The sequence below is a fragment of the Micromesistius poutassou genome, assembly GCF_964030765.1.
Source record: "Micromesistius poutassou genome assembly, chromosome: 9".
Classification (NCBI taxonomy): domain Eukaryota; kingdom Metazoa; phylum Chordata; class Actinopteri; order Gadiformes; family Gadidae; genus Micromesistius; species Micromesistius poutassou.
The window spans coordinates 13,932,861-13,954,004 of record NC_140279.1 but is presented as its reverse complement, the minus strand read 5'-3'; the positions used below and the strand labels follow the sequence as shown (position 1 = coordinate 13,954,004).

At 43.4% G+C, this 21,144-nt stretch overlaps 1 protein-coding gene across 1 annotated transcript in view; it reads right to left on the bottom strand.

Annotated features, from left to right (window-relative positions):
• The window catches only part of rnf13 (ring finger protein 13), a 33,700-nt gene extending 13,253 nt beyond the window's left edge, over window positions 1–20,447 (bottom strand). Inside the window, 4 exon segments of the mRNA XM_084472770.1 lie at window positions 10,030–10,155; window positions 18,047–18,127; window positions 18,877–19,072; window positions 20,270–20,447. Of these exon segments, the coding sequence (XP_084328896.1) occupies window positions 10,030–10,155; window positions 18,047–18,127; window positions 18,877–18,990 (321 nt within the window). The 5' untranslated portion in view covers window positions 18,991–19,072; window positions 20,270–20,447.
• Between the last annotated feature and the right edge of the window lie 697 nt (window positions 20,448–21,144).

Here is a 21,144-nt window from a genome sequence, read left to right as displayed (position 1 = left end):
TTATCACCTTCCTTTGTGCTAATAAAAAAATAAAGACATATAATTGAGTAGTGCTGTAGCTGTATGGTGGCTGCTCAGGTGTTGCGTGTTGCTTTTTGGGTGTTTTGAACGGTTGCTAGGGTGTTAGGCAAAGTTGCTAGGGTGTTTGTTTGGTTTGTTTTTATGGGTGGTTGCTAGGGTATTCTAGATGTTTTTTTTTATTAAGTTCTAGATGGTTGCTAGGCATTCTAGGCTGTTTCTATGGTGCTCTATGTGATATAGTGTTGTAGGTGGTTGCTATGGTGTTCTGACATGTTCTTGGTTGTTTTGGGTGGTTGCTAGGTGGCTCTAGATGTTTTCTATGGCGCTATAGTGGTTGATGTGGTGATCCGGGGGGATGATGTGGTGATCTGGCTCATGATATGGTGTCCTAGGTGGTTGCTAGGGTTATCTGGGTGGTTGCTAGGCTGTTCCATGCTGATGGTTTTATTGGGCTCTCGATGGTTGTTAGGAGGTCCGGGTGGTTTCTATGGTGTTTTAGGTGTCTGCTAGGCTGTACTAGGTGGTTGCTAGGGTGTTTATGGTGGTTGCTAAAAAAAGTCTAATATCGATAAAAGTTTGGATAGTAAGGTAGTTTATAAAGTTCTAATTATTGTTTTGCATAAAGTATAGATGAGTTGACTAGAGAAGTTTAGGAATAAAAATAATGCAAATAATTCCATATGATAGATCATAGGAGTTAAAACAGCTAAAACTGCACACCTGATTAGTGATGAGCGACAAGTATTGAATAACGTATTGAGGAAGTGGAACAGTGAGTAGGGCTTATGAGAGAATGCACGGAACAGGAGGAGGGAGAGGAGGATGAGGCTAAAAATAAAATACTCTTTCACGGGGATGTTCAAAATCACACACACACACACACACACACACATACACACACACACACGTATGACGAAGCAATAAATGGTCCCACATCAGAACAAGATCTGCAACGGTTGCGCGGCCTGAGTGTTTATATGTGGCTTACTGACCATGTGAGACGTTACTCAGCAGCCACCTCAGCGAATCACTCAGAAAAGACCTCAGTGCGATTCACAGTCCACGTGATGTTAGCCGCGTGAGTCTGCTGGTTCACTGCGTGTGTATATATGCAAGTGTGGATTCAAATTTTTAAAATAAATCAGGATTGCAGAGGATCATTTACAGGCCATAGAGAGAGCGAGAGAGCGAGCGAGAGAGAGAGAGAGAGAGAGAAGAGCAATAGCACAACAGTCTTCCACTATTAAATAGTCGTTTCTGCCAACAGTTCATCTGTGTGCAGGCTGGGGGTGAGGAGGATCTGTTTTCTCGTTTAACAGCGAGCTACTAGCTTACACTTTAATACACAAGCGCGCGTGTCGCCAACAGAAGTGGTCTGTGCTCAAAAGCGAAGCGGCAAAACAGGAAATGATCCACAGCAGGATGTAGGCAACAAGAGACGCAGGCACAGAGACTCATGGATGGTGGCTCATGCGGGGCTGAGAGCCGCCCTGGCAAAGGTCAGCTGGAGGTCGTGATCCTCGCTCCACATTACTTCATCTACAGACACTGCTTCCTTCATGACTCTAATTGCAGCGTTTATGCTTGAAAAGTGATGGGAGAAGGGATGGCTGTTTTTGGAGGAGTTGTTCAATAGAGCGCAAAGGAGATATTCCTGTGGTGCACCCATCCAGCTCCACTCCACCCATGGTTTGTTGCGCAAGCGTTCCACATGTCACTTGCCAACAGGTGTTTACGCTGCTGGACATGGAGAGAGTGCGTTTTGTTGTACATGTATGTCAAGGAACAGTGGACACAGTGTAAACACAATGTGCTTTACCATTTAAATGTTTCAATGCAAGTGTGTCTCTTAGGTAAGTTAAGAGGTTGTAACTCAAAGTGTATTCAAATAACACATACTGAGCCTTTTGGATAAACTTCTTTGTTTTATGAACTGTGAAAACAGAAGATTCTGTCAAGGCTAAAACCTGCGGTTTTAAAGAGTTTGCTTTCCTTGAAAGAATTAAGAAAAGAAACCATGTCGACTCTGGACCTCTGTGCGGGCCCATATGCTGCTCATTGTGGTTTGTCTTGGTTTCTACTTGTATGGACACTGGTTTTCTGTGACTGTGCATCCTGGACAGCCATTGTTGTGCTTCCAAGCCTTCAGCATGCATCGGGAAGGAAATAGGATGTGACAGTATGATCCTAAAACGAATCCCCATATGTACCTAAACAAAGACACAGGAAAACGCTATACATTACAGAAAGAGCAGGAAACACCATCTTTAAATTGGATTTATATATAGGGGATATTATAGGATAAAATGCCACTCACAATGCATGTAGCTAGGTATAACATTGTGTATTGCTGCAAAACGATGTTCAAAAATGTATTGCTGGGATATCACACATGTCCTGCCCCTCTATAAGTTAGTTGTGTCCCAAAAACCTAAAAGGTAACCAAGCCAAGGACGACAAAAAAGAAAGGCAACTAAACAAAATCAGGTTCAAAACATAGAAACATTGCTACATTTGCTGAAAGTAGAATACAGTCATTGAATCAATAGCCACAGTATGCGGCAAGGCCATCAGAGGGAGGAAAACGATGTGTGAGCAGGGGTTGTAAGAAATCGACAACACATGTCCTACACTGCAGGCTGCTGTCAGTGGTATGACTGCATTATTAATGAGGGCTTTCCACGCTGATCTGAGAAATCATGGTGTTGTGGAAAAGGCTTTAGATACTGAAGCTATAGGCTACTCCAGCAGCACTGTGATGTGACAAAAGCACATCCAATCACATCAAGGAGAAAAAAAACAGAACTCATGCCTAACTTTGGTTGGTCAGGTGATTTTGTGTATATGGGTGTTTACATTACTGTGTGTGTGTGTGTGTGTGTGTGTGTGTGTGTGTGTGTGTGTGTGTGTGTGTGTTGGAATTGTGTGAGTGAGTATGTATGTGGATGTTGTTTCTATGCATGTGCCGTTTCTCCCGAGCCTGTGACCACTGAGGGGATCCAGAATTATGTCCATGTAGACAAAGTATAGTGCTGTCTTTTGTCCGTGCCTTGTCACTGTAATGTTATGCAGAGACATACGTGAAGCCGGGCGCAAGACAGCAACGGGATTCCATGTGTTTCAGTATTGTGTGGGGCGCTATGAAAGACCTCAGTGTATGTCTGCAGGCAAAACCCCACACACACACACACACACACACACACACACACACACACACACACACACACACACACACACACACACACACACACACACACACACACACACACACACACACACACACACACACACCCCCTCCCTCCCATATGACCAACCAAAGCATATGATTTTGGTTATGTGTAACAACAGAATCCAGTGACACTGACACCCATACACACACAACGCCTGTGTGTGTAATGGTAATGGTGTGTCTGTGTGAATGTATGCCTGTGTGATGATGGAATGTGACAGGCTGTGTGCGTGTGTGCGTGTGTGTGTGTGCGTGTGTGTGTGTGTGTCGTTAAAGCTGGGTAGTATTATCAAATAGTTCTTGAATTTCATCTAAATGTCCTTGGAGTACAGGGTGTAGGTAGTATGAAATATATAGCGAACACCACATTCCAACAAAGGTTATTTCGCAATTGTTCACCAACAGAAATGTAGAACAGAAATGTGGTCCATAAAACACACCGTTTTGGACGAACCAACTGTATAATACCTTTAAGGTCTCAATAAGGTCCTCAATAAGTAGATCCATCTGTTAAGACCCACTGTAGAGTTAACCATAACAGCAAAAGATGTGTCTCCATGGACATTTGAAACACGACACTAAACACTTGTCTTTTGAACGGAGCCTGCAAAAAGATCAAAATCATACGACTGGAATTTAGGTATGTTTGTTTGTGTAGCCAAGTGGCATATCTGATAGTGGGGAGATATTTCAAACAACCTTGGTGGCAAGTTAGAAATGGTTTTGTTTATGAATTAGCTTTGCAATGGTTACGTTTTGGTACCACAAGATTTGGTAAGAAAAGGTTATGTTTAGTTTTTCGCTTAGTGATAGTGGTTAAGATATGGTCATAGTTAGAAATGTTTAATGTCAGGCATTAGCTTAGCGATATTTAAGGTACGATATTTGTTAAAATGGCCATGGTATTAGTTTAGCAGTAGGTTTTGTCCGAAGTGGTTGTGTTTGTTTATAAGATTGGAGGTGTATGGTTAAGGTCAGTGTAACGATGTGCTCATTGCCATGCTACCATTCCTAGTTAGCCTACCTGTTTAGTAACATATTCCAAACCCAGTCTGTTAAGACTCTCCTGCTAGACTGCACTGGCATGCGGAAATCTACTATATGAAGCTTCCCTGAACGATTGAAGCCAGCAAGTGTTTTGCTTTTATATGACCATGATTCATGATTCATGTTAAAACGCAAATCAACACATGTGAATGACACTAAAATATAAACTTGTGTTCAGATATCCATCACATTCTCCGTCTGATACTATAGATCTGCATCACAGCCCGTCTCAAATACTGGCTGCTGAGATTCATGGGACAGAGGGTTTTTGTGTGGACAGAATTATGTTGTGGGGGATGGAGGGTCACCCACCCCAACCCTGTTACTGGAATTAGATTTTGTTAGATTTTGATTATTATTACTATTATTATTCTTGTCTCTGTAAGGAGACGATCTTGTTGCGGGCAGTCTACATGCCAGCATGCAGTCTGTCTGCCTGGGATTGGGGGGAGTGGAATTTGACCTCTAAGCTGGCTCGCCCTGTGTTTGCATGGGCAAAGATAAGGACATTTAGTACATTCCTGAGACTGGGGAGAGAAAGAGAGAAAGAGAGAGAGAGAGGGTTGTGGGGAATGGAGGTCGACAGGACTACAGAGGAGTTGGTCATGGGGAAGAGGACGAGGTCAAGAAAAAAAATTGGATAGAAGAGGGAGAGGAAGTTACAGCAGGAGAGAGGAAGGAAAGTATAAATACACAACATGGGAAGACGGAAACGACAGTCAAATAGGATGGGAGCTCTAGAAAAACAAATTAAACAGAGTGACTATATAGGTTCACATACATAAACCGATAAAGCCACCCACCCACGCGCACACACACACACACACTCGCAGACACACAATTTCTCAAACATGCCCACCCAGTCTCCCCCCACTCACATATGCCCACACACATTCACACTGATTCTTTCTCTCACACACACACACACACACACACACACACACACACACACACACACACACACACACACACACACTAGTGTAGCCCAATCTTAATCTAGGACCCAGGGGTCCAGATATCCGCAGACTGTAGCGGCAAGTGTCTGAGCGCCATCCTTGATGTTAATTGAACCTTCTCTCTGCTACTTAATTACTGCTGATCCTGAGAGACCGCACAGGAATGAAAAATCCCTTTTCTTCCTCAGGACTGCATTACTAAAGGAACAAGTTCAACTCGAAAGAGACTCTGTTCTCGTTCTGGTAAATTCTGGTTAATGAATAGCTAATAGCCGCAAATAGCATATGCTGACCAAACTGATGACATGTCCATACCTGGGAGTGTCTAAACATGGGCTAGCATTGGGTGGGACGCTCTAACGAGATATGATATCACGATATGTTATCTATAACATATGTCGAGTCAGAAGATAGCTTATTAGTGGAAACAGCTCGGATTTCATCTCTCATGGTTAAATGACACTTGATGCAACATGTATCAAATCTTTGTTGATATACAGTATATACTGTACATATTCATAATCTTTTGAATGGGTGTGGTCATCCTAACTTCCCAGCTAAACAACAATAATATTAATGTGCATTAGTGTAACCCTCCCTAGCCAGAGAGACTGCAGTTCAAGCCTCTGTGCTCTGTTGCTCAATGGAAGAAGAAAACGGACGAGACACTTCGTCTCCGTCACCAGCACCATTGCCCTTGAGCAAGGTAATGTTAACCAACATATTCAGTAGTGAAACACAGTCTAGGACACTGGCTGTGAAGCTTGTTGGTAGCTGTGTGCGTGTGAGCAGAGTGCTTGGTCCACACAGGCTTTCTAGAGGACACAGGGTAACATTTTCCAGTTCAGGTAACATTTAGAGTGTGTGTGTGTGTGTGTGTGTGTGTGTGTGTGTGTGTGTGTGTGTGTGTGTGTGTGTGTGTGTGTGTGTGTGTGTGTGTGAGAGAGCATCAGTGTGAATGTGAATGTGTGTGAGCATATGTGAGTGGGGGAGCCTTGGTGGGAGTGAGTCTGTGTGTGTGTGTGTGTGTTTGTGTTCCCTCCCATCTGAGACCTCTCAGTGGTCACGGATCATTGGAGGTGTGTAAATGGTGCCATGTGAAGAATCAGTTTGAGTTTGGGAGAGTGGGTCGAGGGAGGGTGGGTGGGGTCCACAGACACACACACACACACACACACACACGACAGGAGTGGAATACGTCGGACAGTCTGACATCATGTTAACTGAAACCATGTTAAAAGATAGAAAGCAGGTGAATCAGTATGCAAAACGGAGAGTCCCTTTCCTTGTCCAAAGTGCATGTTGACACCCATAGTCACAACAAAAGGTGTTTAATAATTGCAGCCAGTTCACACCACCTCTAGCTGTCCTACATCCCCTTCAAACATTTACCAGACCTATCCACTAATAACTCTACAATTGTTCCCTCTCATTTTCTCTTCCGCCTTCTCCCTCTCTCTCTCTCTCTCTCTATCTCAACCCTTCCTCCATGACTCCAGCAGGCGGGCTGCAGATCCGCCATGTCAGTAGCAGTATGGACTGTGTGCTAAACAGAACAGGCCATGGTTTCAAGGTCCAGACTGCTGATTAGATAAGACTTTATTGGAGCGACGGGGCAGTGCCACCTCAATGCTGCTTTCTGTCCTTAACACCACACCGAGGGAGGGGGAGAGGGATATAGACAGAGAGAGAGAGAGAGGCAGAGGGAGAGAGTGAGAGAGACTATGCTTGTGGCAAAGGTGTTTAAGAGACCACTGTGAAAGTGGTGAAACAGACACACTGCCAGTTATTGGAGTGCGCAAGGCTGGGTTACCACTGAGAAAGTGTGTGTGTGGTTGCGTCTTGAATATAAGCCAAAGATGTCATGTTAAGTCAAGTTCTATATGATTGTCAGGAGATAACAGATGAATTACAGTGTGTGTGTGTGTGTGTGTGTGTGTGTGTGTGTGTGTGTGTGTGTGTGTGTGTGTGTGTGTGTGTGTGTGTGTGTGTGTGTGTGTGTGTGTGTGTGTGTGTGTGTGTGTGTGTGTGTGTGTGTGTGTGCGCGCGCGTCCTTCACGTCATCAGTACAAGCCAGAGCCGTTTGTTGCTACAACAAATGGCAACAGAAATAACACCATTGGAAAAGGCACCCAGAGGCGCATGCATGCACACCCACACCCACACACACACCCACAGAGACCAGGTCGGTCATGAGACGTACAGGCAGAAACAACCAGCAGTCAAACCCTCAACTGGTGACTCAGGTTCACCAGAGATGGGGGTTTCAGAGATTGTGGACTCACACAAACATCACACATACATAAGACTAAAAAGCAACTGGTTCCGATACACCGACATATCTTTAACATGGCATTACCACAGACGCCAACAAGCCCAATGAATAAATGAATAATAAACATGCAGCCGTCAGAAAAGAAGCGAACAGAAGAGCGTGAAGGAAGAGCTAAGAGGCGGCTAATGGCGGAGGAGGGAGTGAGAAGGAGACAGAATGGGGGCAGAGAGCAGGAGAACAAGAAGGAGTGAGAAGACGGTAATGGCCCTGTTGTTCTCTCCTCACACGTCACGGAGGTAGAGATATGCACACCCAGAGATATGTCACACGTTTTGTGTGATTTTTCTCTTTCCCGTTGCCTATCCTGGACGTGCATCCTGCACTTAAGCTGTGAGCCGGAGACGGAGAGCGGAGGAAGGGGTGTGGGGGGGCACCACTGGTCTGTGTCTCTCTCCCTCTCCTTCCCTTTCTGGGGGTAAACGGTGCCCTCAGAGAGATTGAAAGGATATGGTTAGGTTCCCTAGGGGTTATCAAAGAACCAAAGGGATTTCTTGGTGACCATGCACACACACACTATAGAGCCCCAGTGCACAGGAAATGCTACCCCTATTTTCTCCCCTCCAGTGCCCCCTCCGCTCCCTCCCTCTCGCTCTCTCTCTCTCTCTCTCTCTCTCTCTCTCTCAAGTAGCTGTGCAGGAATCTGTTAAATATGCGCATGCGCACCAACACAGACATGCATATACACACACACACACATGTGTAGTGCACACACTCACACACTGCAGTTGAGAAGCATCTCCTAACAGGGGGGTTAAGTAGCAGAGTGGCCCGTTTATTGCCTGCCGACAATCCATTTAAATAGGCCATTATCATAAACACTGTTAGCATGTTAGCATCATGAGGCTACCGGCTCCGGCAGTTATTGGTATTTCTTTATTTTTTTTCTCTTTAGTGGGAGATGAAGGGGATAGAGAGAGAGAGAGAGAGAGAGAGAGAGAGAGAGAGAGAGAGAGAGAGAGAGGAGGGGTTACTGAAAAAGCCCCTTCGGTCAAGATGGCATCTATTATTCCTTTGTTCCCCTGCAACTTCTGGAGGGAACAGAGTTCGTGGGGAGGGAGGGAGGGAGGCAGAGAGATGCAGAGAGGGAGAGAAAGAGAGAGAGAGACAGAGAGAGAGAGAGAGAGAGAGAGAGAAAGTGAATAGAATGTAGTTCCATTAAAGATAGTTTGAGTGTATGTTTGAAATGAAAGGAGGAGAGGGGAATTGAAGGACAGTAGCTCAAGAAAGAACGAGAGAGGGCGAGAAATATGGACACTTCTAATAACATGCATGCATGAGCACACACACACACACACACACAAGTACACACACATACCCACACGCGCACACTGAGCAAGGCTCTGATTTCTTGCAAGGCCTGGTACAGTAGAGCTCCACCCCCCCTGAGCTCTGGTTACATAACTCCGCCTCCCCGACTGCATGGCAGTCTTGCTGCTCTGGCAGCAGCAGCAGCAGCACGAGAGGACCAGCGAACATCATCTATTACCATTTGACCAGGGCTGACTGATTCCAGGTCAGCCAAGCTCTGAAGCCAGCGGTGAATTAAGCCTACCTGCTCTGCCGAATAAACATGGCGTCAGTGTTTTTGTTAGAACGCCTGGTGTTTACCCACAGGGGTCAGGGCGGGGTGAGGCATGTGCAGGACAGCTGGGGGCGGGGGGGGGGGGGGGGGGGGGGAGGCAATGGACTCTGCGCCTGATACAGAGTTAAAGCTGAGTGATATTGACACAGCCAAGAATAACAATTATGTGGTAATCAAATCACCCAAATTGGTCTGGTATGTCATTGATATATGAGCCAGGCCGGCTCTGTTCACTTTATTCACATAAGGCTTTTAAGGACGCAAAAAGACATTGTTCTCGAGAGAAAATGGTTGCAGAGGATGAAGCTGTTGGCTTCATGTCGGTGGGGGTGGTGTGTGCTAGACGTGGGTGTTGACATGTACAGCATGTTTATACCCGCTTTATGTACATATTTATATTTATTCACTACAATACCCAAACACCGCTCACTTGCTCCCCCCCTTTAATCCTGCCTCTCTCTCTATCTCTCTCTCTCTCTCTACACCCCCCCAGCCTCGCACTCTCATTCTTTCCGTTGTGACGTGCACTAGTCCCAGACATTCTGTATACCTGCCCTCCTGTTCCTCTAGAGAGCTTAAAAATCTCTCTCTCTCTGTAGGCTTCAACCTCCTCCTCTCTCTCTTCCCCCAAATCCCTTCACCTTTCTTACTCCACTCCATACTCACACTATCTTTCCTCATATTAAGGGGCCATCAAATACCCTCAACAGCATCGAAACACATCACACACAGAGACCTATCCATCCACTAGAGTCCACCACAGGGTGACGAGCAGCTTGGAGTAAAAGTAAACAGACCCTTGTAAAAAAAACGGTCAAAACCGGGGGCGGGACACTGGATGTTGCGTGCTGCAACCTACCTTGATGTCGAAGTTGCAGTCGAAGCGCTTGATGAGGACAATGAAGGCACCAGAGGCGTTGTCCGCTCTAGGCGGGGGCTCGATGGGCATGCACGCATTCTCCGGCCGCGCACCAATCAGGAAACCCTGGAACAGGTGACAGAGAATCACTGATCAATTATATGTTCTCAGGTAAATGCTAAAGATGAAACTCATTCATCGAGGGGATCCCATTAAAGCGTGCCTTGTTATGTGTAGCTCAATTAGTAGCTTCAAGTCTGTGTTCTGCATATCATAATAATAAGCGATGCTACAATTGGATTTCCTTTGCACAACTTATTCATGATGACACCTAGTCTCCTGTACAACCACTGTCATCCGATAGTTAACATAGTGGAGTATGTGATGGAAAAATCTACATGTTGTTTCATTTTATAACTTATGCCTTGTTCTTTCCTTCGCGTATTGTCTTGCCATCCTGCCTTTCCCCAGTCGACTATTCATTGACCTTTGTGCTTGATTGAGCCACCTCACAAGTGAGCGATGTCATCAAAATGTTATCCCATGTTCTCTGGTCAGCTGTCCCACCTTCCTCCTTAGAATCAATGCCCTTGTGCTGTGGTCAGCGGTCCCACCTTCCCTTCTCTATGGGTCGCCGGCCTACCTTCCTTAGAGTCAACCAATAGTGTTAACCTTCGTACTTAGGTAAACCGGTCACAAAGGAGAAGACATCCTTTTAGGCACTCTTCTGCTTGATAAGAACACATGCAACTCTGTGTTTTGGGCAAACATTACTTGATTTGATTATTGACATCTGCAATATGGGGAGGATCTGAAACGGTATAAATAACTCTGTCAAACTGTATTCTGGACTCACTCTGCTAGAGAGGAGTCTAATGTATGCATGCATTAGACCTAGGATAATTGCTTTCCACTGTATTGTGTGCTTTTTTGCAGTGGGAAATCTCATCTGTCCTAGACGCAATATCTGTTAAAGGAAATTGCCACGACAAGCACCACTGAAGAATACTTATCCACCCAAGGATGGCTAGGAACGAGTTCATTTCTGCCCATCGCAGTCTGTGATGCAATTTTTCCATGTATGCTCTGCCATTTTTTCATGTACTATAATGGGAGACATCTTTACATCTAACACAAAATTACATTACAACTTGTTCTTGTAGCATCGCTGATACATGTCCTCAAACACTATGTCCGATTTTTTATATTAAGTATATCATATGAGTAGTACCATTTATGGTCAATAAAGAGTAGACATACTATGCACACACAGACATACACACTAACCAACAGAAACACAGAGTCAATCAGTGATTCATGAGATTTCACTTTTGCAGTATCAGCCAAGATATATTACAGATTCGATTTGGACATCGGAAGACAGACATGCATCAATTCATAATTAATGAGCAACCTAATAACCTCATGGAATATAATAAAATCGGAGTATCAAACGTGTGTGTGTGTGTGTGTGTTGTCTGCAGGGGTGTTTTCAATGCAGTGGATTCTTGTCATAAACATTAGTGCAGCAGATCACTGCACTTGGCTGGGGATGTGATGAATTTATCTCGCTCATTTCACACCCATCGCTCCGTCTCTTTCACCACATCTCTCCCCGTCTCACTCCTACCCCATCCCTTTCTCGCCAACTCCCTGGGGTGCAGACAAAACATGTTAATTTTCCTTTCTTCTCTCTCACAACTTCACCCCCTTCCACTCTCCTCCCATCTCTCCATTGTTCCCTCTTTCTCCACCATACTGCTTTCCATCTCCCTGTGTCCTTGGCTCCTGGAATCTACCTGCATTTACGTCTCTCTCTCTCTCTCTCCTAGGGAAATCAGAGCCACAAAAGACCCCGCCCACACTGCATGACGAGTCAGCAATTTATGTCTCACTCAGTCCCATACACTGTAGGCACGCACACGTGCACACACACACACACACACACACACACATACACACACACTTCTAGTGGCAGGGAATCTGTGTTTGTGTCCTCCTCCGACACCGCAGTCCACAATGACACATCAAAAAGCGCTTATAAAGCCTAGACTGGGAGCATACCAGTTCATCTTAGCGTAGGAGGAGGGGCGGTGCAGGACTGACAGAACCTCAGGTCTTCAAGCTGAAAGCTCAGTGCTTCTAAGTGACAGAGTGCACCTCTCGCTCTTTGGTCAGCGATACATTGGGCTGACATTTTGCTACGCCAACGTGGGGGCGATACCTTGGTGAATACTGCGGCGGGGATGAAGACGGACGGGTGGAATCCCCCCGCCTCCAGCATGCCTTTTTTTGGAACATCCCTGCTCAGTTGGTCAATGACGTCACTGTGCCACTGCCTCACATTCCAGCGGGGCTCTCAAAACACGGTGCGAGAGCACCCTCTGTTGGCCAAATCATGCCACTGTCGATGTCATGAAAAAAGCAGGGCCAACAGACTAGCTAACAACTGAATAAACAACCGATAATCCTCCAGCCTGTTTCAGGGCCTAATGGACTCCAAAAGGAGGACTTTGTACTTGGAGTTTAAAAGCAAAACTAGCATACCCAAAGCTCTTCCTACCTTCCACAGTGTAATGTGAATTTGAACTATGTTTGTTTGTTGGTTGTTGAATGCATTGAGGAGGGAGTCTTGTGTCTTGTGTGTTCTGTCCGTAAATGATAACACTGTTCAGCAGCATTGAGTGGGCGGGCCTAATCCCGTCATGTTAAACTCTGACTGCAGGGCTCGTGATTGGCTTCAGCGTAGGCTTGAGTCGGGCAACACAGACGCATTGTGAACACTCTCTCAGAGCCCTCTGGAAGCATAATCACCAAAGGCAGATTCATGCTACGGTTCCCTTTAACTAAACCCATTTAGACCACTGGAAACAAGAAGAGGAATGGCTTGGTCGGTGACGTACGCTAAAAATGTTTATTGTCACTGCCCACAAGACACAAAAGAGGTACTTAAAGAAATAGCTATTTGACCAATAGTGACTAATGCAGACAGTCAGAGACAGGCAGACGGACCAGCCCAGAGATGGAACCCAGTTGATGAGGTCTCTGAGGTTTAATTTGACAGGATTACACGTAGCGGTTTGTTCTGCTGAGCCAGAGGCCTCAAAGGTCAATGCCTCTGGGGGAGGGCATCGGCTTAATGCCTGAAATGTGAACGCAATTATATATTTTTAAAAAGTTATGCAAGATATGATCTGAAACAAAACGACTTTTCCACAACATAAGTGGCATCTCATAAAGGTTGTCGGTGTGATGCTGCAGATCCAATTGGAAGTGAGAAGGGATTGTATTGGCCCTTGTTCAATTGTATTTATGGTGGATGTTTAAGCACATTGGACCACCACTGATCACATGGACACGTTTGTGGTCCCAGGTAAGGACCCCCCCCAAGCACTCCGTTCCCGAAGCACTCTGGCCTCACTGCCCTTGGGACAGGGACATGACCAGGCCATGTGATGAGATGTGACTCAGGGAAGAGTATAACTTCCCGTCACCGGTTGGGTTACTCAAATACACACACACACACAACGCTCTCACACGCACACATGTGTGCACACACACATAGGCCTCCAGATGAATAAAAAATATTAACTGAACTAACAAAAGTGTCTTATCTTGAAGCACATTGTATTAAACCATGATACAGGGGATTACCCTTTCCCTGAGAGGGTCAGTTCAGAAAGGGTTGGATGGTCAGTCACTTACCTTTTGTACCTTTGGATTGTGGGCTGACTTTTGAAATCAAAAGCCTTAACAAAGCCTTTACCTTGGGAGTGAGACAAGCTTTAAGAGACTCAAAGACTTTCAAAGAGAACAGTGTAAAAACAAGCTTCTCTAAAAAGCACTGTACTCACTGTAAATCACAGTCGAGATACATGCTAGAACATTCTGCACAACGACCGATTCACTGCAGAATCTTTCCACAGGAAATGCAATGCACGCCTTCCCACATGGTGCGTGGTTGCGAGGCTGCCGTATACTTAGTGGAACAGAAGTGCAACTGGGCATGGAAAAGGGTAGTGAGGCTAATGAAACCTGGTGTCAGTTTAACTGGGTTTCAGTGACGCCACAGCACCTCTCAAACAAAGGGTCCTCTCCAATTCACTCTGTTTGTTCGACCATGCACTGCAATTTACCCTTTTTATGTGGTGTGTGTGTGTGTGTGTGTGTGTGTGTGTGTGTGTGTGTGTGTGTGTGTGTGTGTGTGTGTGTGTGTGTGTGTGTGTGTGTGTTAGTAGCACCTGTAATCCACCCTCAACCACTAGAAACCATCTACAAATATCTTTCACAATTCACATCGGGGCTAGGGTTAGTTAGGGTTAGGGTGTGAATTGTGATAGTGAAAATATGTATACATGTATAAACATATTCAAAATCTAATTTTGAATAAGGTTATGGAAGAGGAACCGAACAACATCAGGAGATCATTGGGTTACGCGATGAATATCAGTCTGGCCTTGGCTGGGCTGCAATTGAATTCCAAATATGGGTGATTTCCAATTATATTACGTATTTAAAAAAACTCCAGCCTATCAGATTAAACAAACAAGCAACACTCTTAGCTCTTGACGAATTATACCTCTCCAAGAAAACCCTTCCGCTTTGATTTCTTCTAACTTCGTTATTCAGTCGGTTTCGCATAAAACCGTTTTGTTTGGTTTTTGACGGCGCACCTTATTCATCTTGAACCGAAACTCCCTCCCTTGAGTACAGATTGTTCATATCATTCAAAGGTTTTTGGAAAAGGCCTACCGCTGGCTCGAGGCACCGATCTGGAGAAAGTTACAGAATGGGAACTTGGGCGATCAGGAGGGTTTTACGAGGCTAGGGATTTTGTGGCAGCTGTAAAAATCTCCAAACTACGTCAGTGAGCATACTGAAAGACTCTGTCGGACCTCCTAGGAGGAATACCGCAAAGAAGATAAACAGACTATACTTCCAGGTGATGTAGAGTCGTCCAAAAGGACTAACAACTTGTTTTGTACCAAGTTATCTACCACTCAAGGTGTATTAGTAGTATTTAAGATTGAAGAGTGGTGAACCAGCTACTCTTTAAGTCTACGTTCTGGAGGGTTTTGCAGATCTCCACAGGAATATTATGTGTGTGTGTGTGTGTGTGTGTGTGTGTGTATGTGTATGTGTATGTGTGTGTGTGTGTGTGTGTGTGTGTGTGTGTGTCTACCTAGACTTAAAGAGTGCCTTCAATTACATTACTCAAGCTTGTGACATTTGACTTTCACAGTCCCTGCTCGTTTGGCCTTTCATTAAACAGCCAAAGCAGAAGCCACTGGTCCTCAGGAAGTCAATCTTGTTGTCAGGTGACAGGTTCTGCTTTTGCTCTTTATTTTGCTGTATTTAAAGTTTGTCTGTTTAGTCTTTGTGCAAGTTGGCCCTGGATCTTTTGATCCTGCATGACCTTGGCCTGTCTCCTTATGAATGTCACAACATCGCTCTAGCACTAGTTTTGGTTCTCTCCAACACATCAAACACTGTTGATCTCCATCTCTCCCGAAGCTTGGATATAATTACTTGAGATTGGAAGCCGAGTCTAACTCTTCCATGTATTCCAGATCAAGCATCACACTGCAAGAGGCCTTGAAGATAAAGTGCATAACTGTAAGGAGCTTTTTCATCATTGGCATTGAGTTAGATTACTTTCAGAGTCTTTTTCATAAAAAAAGGCTCTGAGTATATTTCGCCAAAGCTTCGATCTTTGCTTCACACCAGTCAATTATCTCATTGCCCTTTAATTCCTCGGGTTACAATATTTGTATTTGCTTCATGTGCTTTTATAAAAGAAATATCTTAATGTTTCGATGTCAGTGTCAACCGCAATTTAAATGTATATTTTATTTGGTTAATTTTGTTCAGCACTGTTATAGTTTTCCTCTTCAAATGGAGCTTAATTATTTTAAGCATTGGTTTGCAAGTTTACGCCAGTTATTAAGGCAAATAAAAACCCTCAAACTGATTATATTCCACTTATGTTTTGCCCCACAGTGCTTTTTATGCATTTGTGGAATTCTGGTACCATCATCTGCACTCTCAAAGTCTGCAAATAACATAAGATTAATACAAATATAACTTAAGACAAGATAAGGGATTGTAGGAAAACCCCTGGCTTCAGAGCTGACCATAACTTGTAGCTTTAAATAGTGCCTGCTATTTAAAGCTATAAAGAACCCTACTGTCTGGCCAGACACATTGAAGGCTGCATGCGGTTAACAGCACAACACCCAGTTAACAGGAAATGTAAAACACACACCTCATGATGTATCTTCATATACAGTATCTTAACTGTCCCTGAGTGGGGAAGAGACTTGTCAGGGCCATTACTGGTGGAGCCATACATACTCTATATCTACAATGTAATGGATCAGTGATTTAAGCAGAAAATATCTCAATAAAAGGGCTGATTCTAAAATACTTTGGATAAGTAGGGTTTGGATCACTGAGGTTCTGCTGTAAAAAGGAAAAGGCTGGTTTGCTACAGTTGCTTTAAGGGACTCACGACACATAGCTCTACTGGCCTGGGTAGAAACTGACACCCAGCTGGGACCAGAATAAGGGGAGACCTGGACTAGGACCCTCAGTAACATGATATGGGAAACAGAAAAGGGAGGAAGAGTAAGAGAGATAAATGCTGTAATCTATGAATACAATTTTTTTATTTTGTTCTTTTGAAGTACGGCAATTATTTGTGTTCCCTCTATTGGCCGTGGACCACATAAGGGTGCTTTAAAAGATCACATGATGCAACACTTCAACACCCTTTATATCTTTGATATTTTGCATATGCAATTTCACACCAATGTGGCAGAGTTTCAGACATTTAATGTGATTGGCCTTCTTGATAATGAGCCTGAAAAAGACTGAGGTTCTTCCAACATACCTATCCATTGTATGCTGCTTAGATTGAGGTTGAGGTGATTGCTCTGTGACACATTGTATGTGTGATGACACATGTATTGTGTCATCTGGTTTTTTGACATCTACCACCAAGTGGTCGAACCTCGAGGTGTAACATGAGAATTGACAACACAAGCATATCACATCACAAGGAGTAACAAAGGGCTCTGAGTGGTATTGGCGGTTGAAAGGTGAAACATCTCCAAGGCAGAGACCAGAAATGGTAAAATTCACATGATGTCTTCACATTTTACTTCCTGGTCTTTGCACTTAACATAAATTTACTCAATGCATGGGATGACAATCAATGCCTAAGAGAAATATGGAATCTATCAAACTAAAATAAAAAATCAAAATAAAAAAAATGGCTTTCATACTGGCTCTCAGACGAGGTACCATTTAACAATCAAAGCACCTTCTTTTTTTAGGTAACCGACACCCACACATCAAACCAGAAACACACTCACACACAAACATTTGTGTGTGGTATTTTTGCTTACGGCAAGCGTTCATGTGCCAGAAGCCCTGATAGAAAAACAACAACGACCGGTTCTTGACAGGATTGAGCGTCACAAAGGCTAGCTTAGAGGAGCAGACATGAATCACCCACAGTACTGTTTATCAGCTGTGTGGTTCAGCAAGGACCTCAGTGTGATGGCCATACCACAACCACACTTTGACTTTATAACAAAGCCTTTAATTTTGATAACACTCAGCGCAGAAGAACTTAATCCATGCTGATAGAAAGTTAAAACCCGGCTGCCATGCCTAGGCTTAGTTCAAAGCTTAATTCTATGAAATTTGCCCAGGAAAAAAAAAGATAGATCTATTTATTATACATTATTTCTTAATTTACTCTTTTGTTGTTTTTTTTACAGACACGCACCAATCAACCGCTCAAAACCTAATATACCTTTACAGAGTCATGTTTAGAAAAATAGAGAATTAAACATACATTTCATAACGAAAACACTGTATATTTACTGTACCATATTAATGAATGCATGCATGTGTTCACAAAGATGCTGTTCACAAAATATGGAATTTGTCTTTTGCTTTGAATGAGACTGCCTGTGACCTTTGACCTTTGACTCTCATCTTTGCTCACCTTCAGTCCATCGCTGGGAAGACGATAACCAAACCGGGCTGGCAGGTCATCAAAGTTCCCTGTCTTGTTGTCAAAGGAGTACTGAAAGAAAATTAAATCTGACATTATTTCTGTAATTAGATTTAAAAAGTTAAGGTGAATGATGTTAAACAGCACTGGGCTCATTTTATGAGCAAGGGAAATTATGATAGCTTTGTGAATTGACTTTGATCAAAGCATACAATGGAAAAATAAGTATGGTGGTGTGTTCATCAGAGTGTACATACTTGGTAGAAGAACATTCATCTGAAACTCGGCATGCTGTTCTACTAAAGCCCTGAACATGCTACTGCTTTGTTTGTGCAAATCCTTCACGGACAGACAATTGTTTTTCCGTGTGTTTTCAATCTATACTGAAAACACTTAGGTCTGGCAGTTTACGCCTCGCGTCATTAAACCAAATGTACAGTAGAGGGTGATGTATTATAGGACCAACTCAACAACCAATGTTGAGTTGAGTATCTTTGAGTCTAATAAAACTGGTTAACCCCCTAACATATTAAGTATATGTGAGCCATAGGTAAGCATTAACTTTCAGCTTTCAGAAAAAATGATTTCCTTTTTTGAATGAGGTGTAGTGTTAGGTGTATGGACAGCAAAGCAAAAACTTGTCACAGGACATAGAAGTAAATAAGTGACAACTGTCTTTGCACTAGCAGAACTTATAGTTATACTTTGGTGATGAGGTGAAAAATATGAGGAGTCAAAAAAGTGATTCACACACACACACATGATTAAGAAACTGAAGGAAATACAGACAGACAGAAAAACACTTTTGATGTCATGCTTACGGCAACAATGTCGGCCTCCACGGGCAGAAGGTTGAGGAAGGCGAAGAGCTGGACGGTGAAGATGGTGTAGATCTGTGTTGCGGAGAGCATCAGCATGCCAAGGGACAGCAACATCTTGGCATCACTCGGTGGAACGCAGCTGCTTCACCTCCCCGACACACTCACTCAGGTCAGCAGAGAGTGCCTGGGGTCACACCTGCGGGAGATGGGCAGGTGGAAAACCTTACACCACTACAAACATGGATGCAACACTATGGAATTCCATGGGGATTATTCGGATGATTATAATGTAGGTAATGGTAATAGCCTAATAAATGGTTGTGTTTGGGGAACATGTTTGTGTGGTCGTGGTCCTATGGTCATAGTATTGAGAGGAAAAATAAGTGCTAGATTCCCTTACATTTACTTAAAAAGTACTAGCCTAGCAGACAATATTAGTAACTCTATTACACAAAAGAGAAGTAGTCGTCCAACCATTATAAACTATGGATTTATTATCATTCATGTCCACTGTCCAGACAGAGCATTACTAGCATGGACAGATGTCATGTCATATGACCAGATTGATGTTCTATTATGAACACATAGGACATCTTTGTGTTCAATTTAGAGAAAGACTACTTTTTTCAAACCTTCAGATCATAATTATGTCTGACCATACCACAATACCTTGAACAGAGGTTTGGGCAAGGCCTAATTGTCGTGGTAATAGGCCAACATCAATTAATAGGTGTAGCAACTCCCTCAGCTTAACATAAATATTTAATCAACCAAGAATTCACCAAATGATTAAAAGGTTATTATTATTATGATTATTAATAATCATAATAATAATAATGATAATAATAATAATAAACGACAAGTTATATTATAATCATATACAATAAAGATAAGACGTATTCACTTGAGAAACTAGATAAAATCGCATGAAATGGGAAGTAAGAGCAATGTTAACGTTCCTCATGGCAGCTGGAGAGAGATGCTGAATAACCCATCCTATGACAACCAGCTAACGAAACGAGGCAGTGTTCAATATATTAAACCAGCTAATTTGAGGGTTCAATACACCACCTTGCATTCTGTACAGTGCCGACACGCAAGAATTAAGTAAATGACCAGTGAAGAGCATGGTCATCTATGTGAAATACAGTGAATCTCCCTTACATATATATACCACGACTAGTAAACCGCTTAAGACTTTGGAAACCGCCATGTAACGCCATGTAAGTTCGAGGTCATTCGTATGACAAGACATATGATGGTAGCTTCACAGGGCCTCTGCTAAAAGCACGCCGTGTCTTGGTGTGGCAGACCAGCGATCCTGAAGCTGACCGTCCATCAGCAGCGTTAGCATGTTGCTAGGCCAACTAGCTGGCTCGACGTAGATCCTTACCTTTTAATGTTTCAGGAGGTGTGTCTTTTCTATAGAATAAGAGGCCAGTGTGTACATAACAGGCTGTAGCTACGTGTGGGTAAAACAGTGCACAATTAAGATTATATGGAATAACTTCATTCCGTTTACCAGGCAGGCCCGTACGCCGGAGAATGTCAACAATAATCCGCTCGCTAGTTTTTTCGTCTAGGGGTGCGAACTTCCGCCATCACACACGCCTCGAGCCAAATACTGATTTTCCATTGGCCAGTTTTCCTGTCAATTATTTCCAGTACGTTATATCCCAGACGTAAACATATCCACGTGATAACAACAATCTGCTACTGCGATTTACAGTCAGGAATTGACTGTATAAACCACTAAAGCTATTTCAACAAACAATTACTTCATTGCAATTTTTCTTGAACCCCCAAGTTAACGAGGATAAAATGAAGATGGTTTACACAAAAAAGACTCGTAACAGTAGACATGAACTTGGGCTATACTTCAGCACCCTCTAGAGGGATATTTGTTTAACCGATATTGATAGCAGTACATTTAGTTGCATTTCAATTCCTTAATTTATTATTGTAAAAAGCTACACAAGCCTAAAATTTAATTACATCATTCTCATTAAGTCGTTTTTCAACCAGCTTTGCTAGCATGTATTCATGCAAAATTATAACAATTAAATAATCTGATAAATAAATAAAAATACTTGAGAAACATTGCAACCGTTAACTCCCATCCAGGACTCGAAGATAATGCTTGCAACAGTTTTCAAATTTAAGAGGTCAAACTACCTTAACTAGTACAGACATTCTTTCTGCTTGTCTGTCTGTCTGTCTGTCTGTCTGTCTGTCTGTCTGTCTGTTTGTCAGGTGGCAGGTATACAA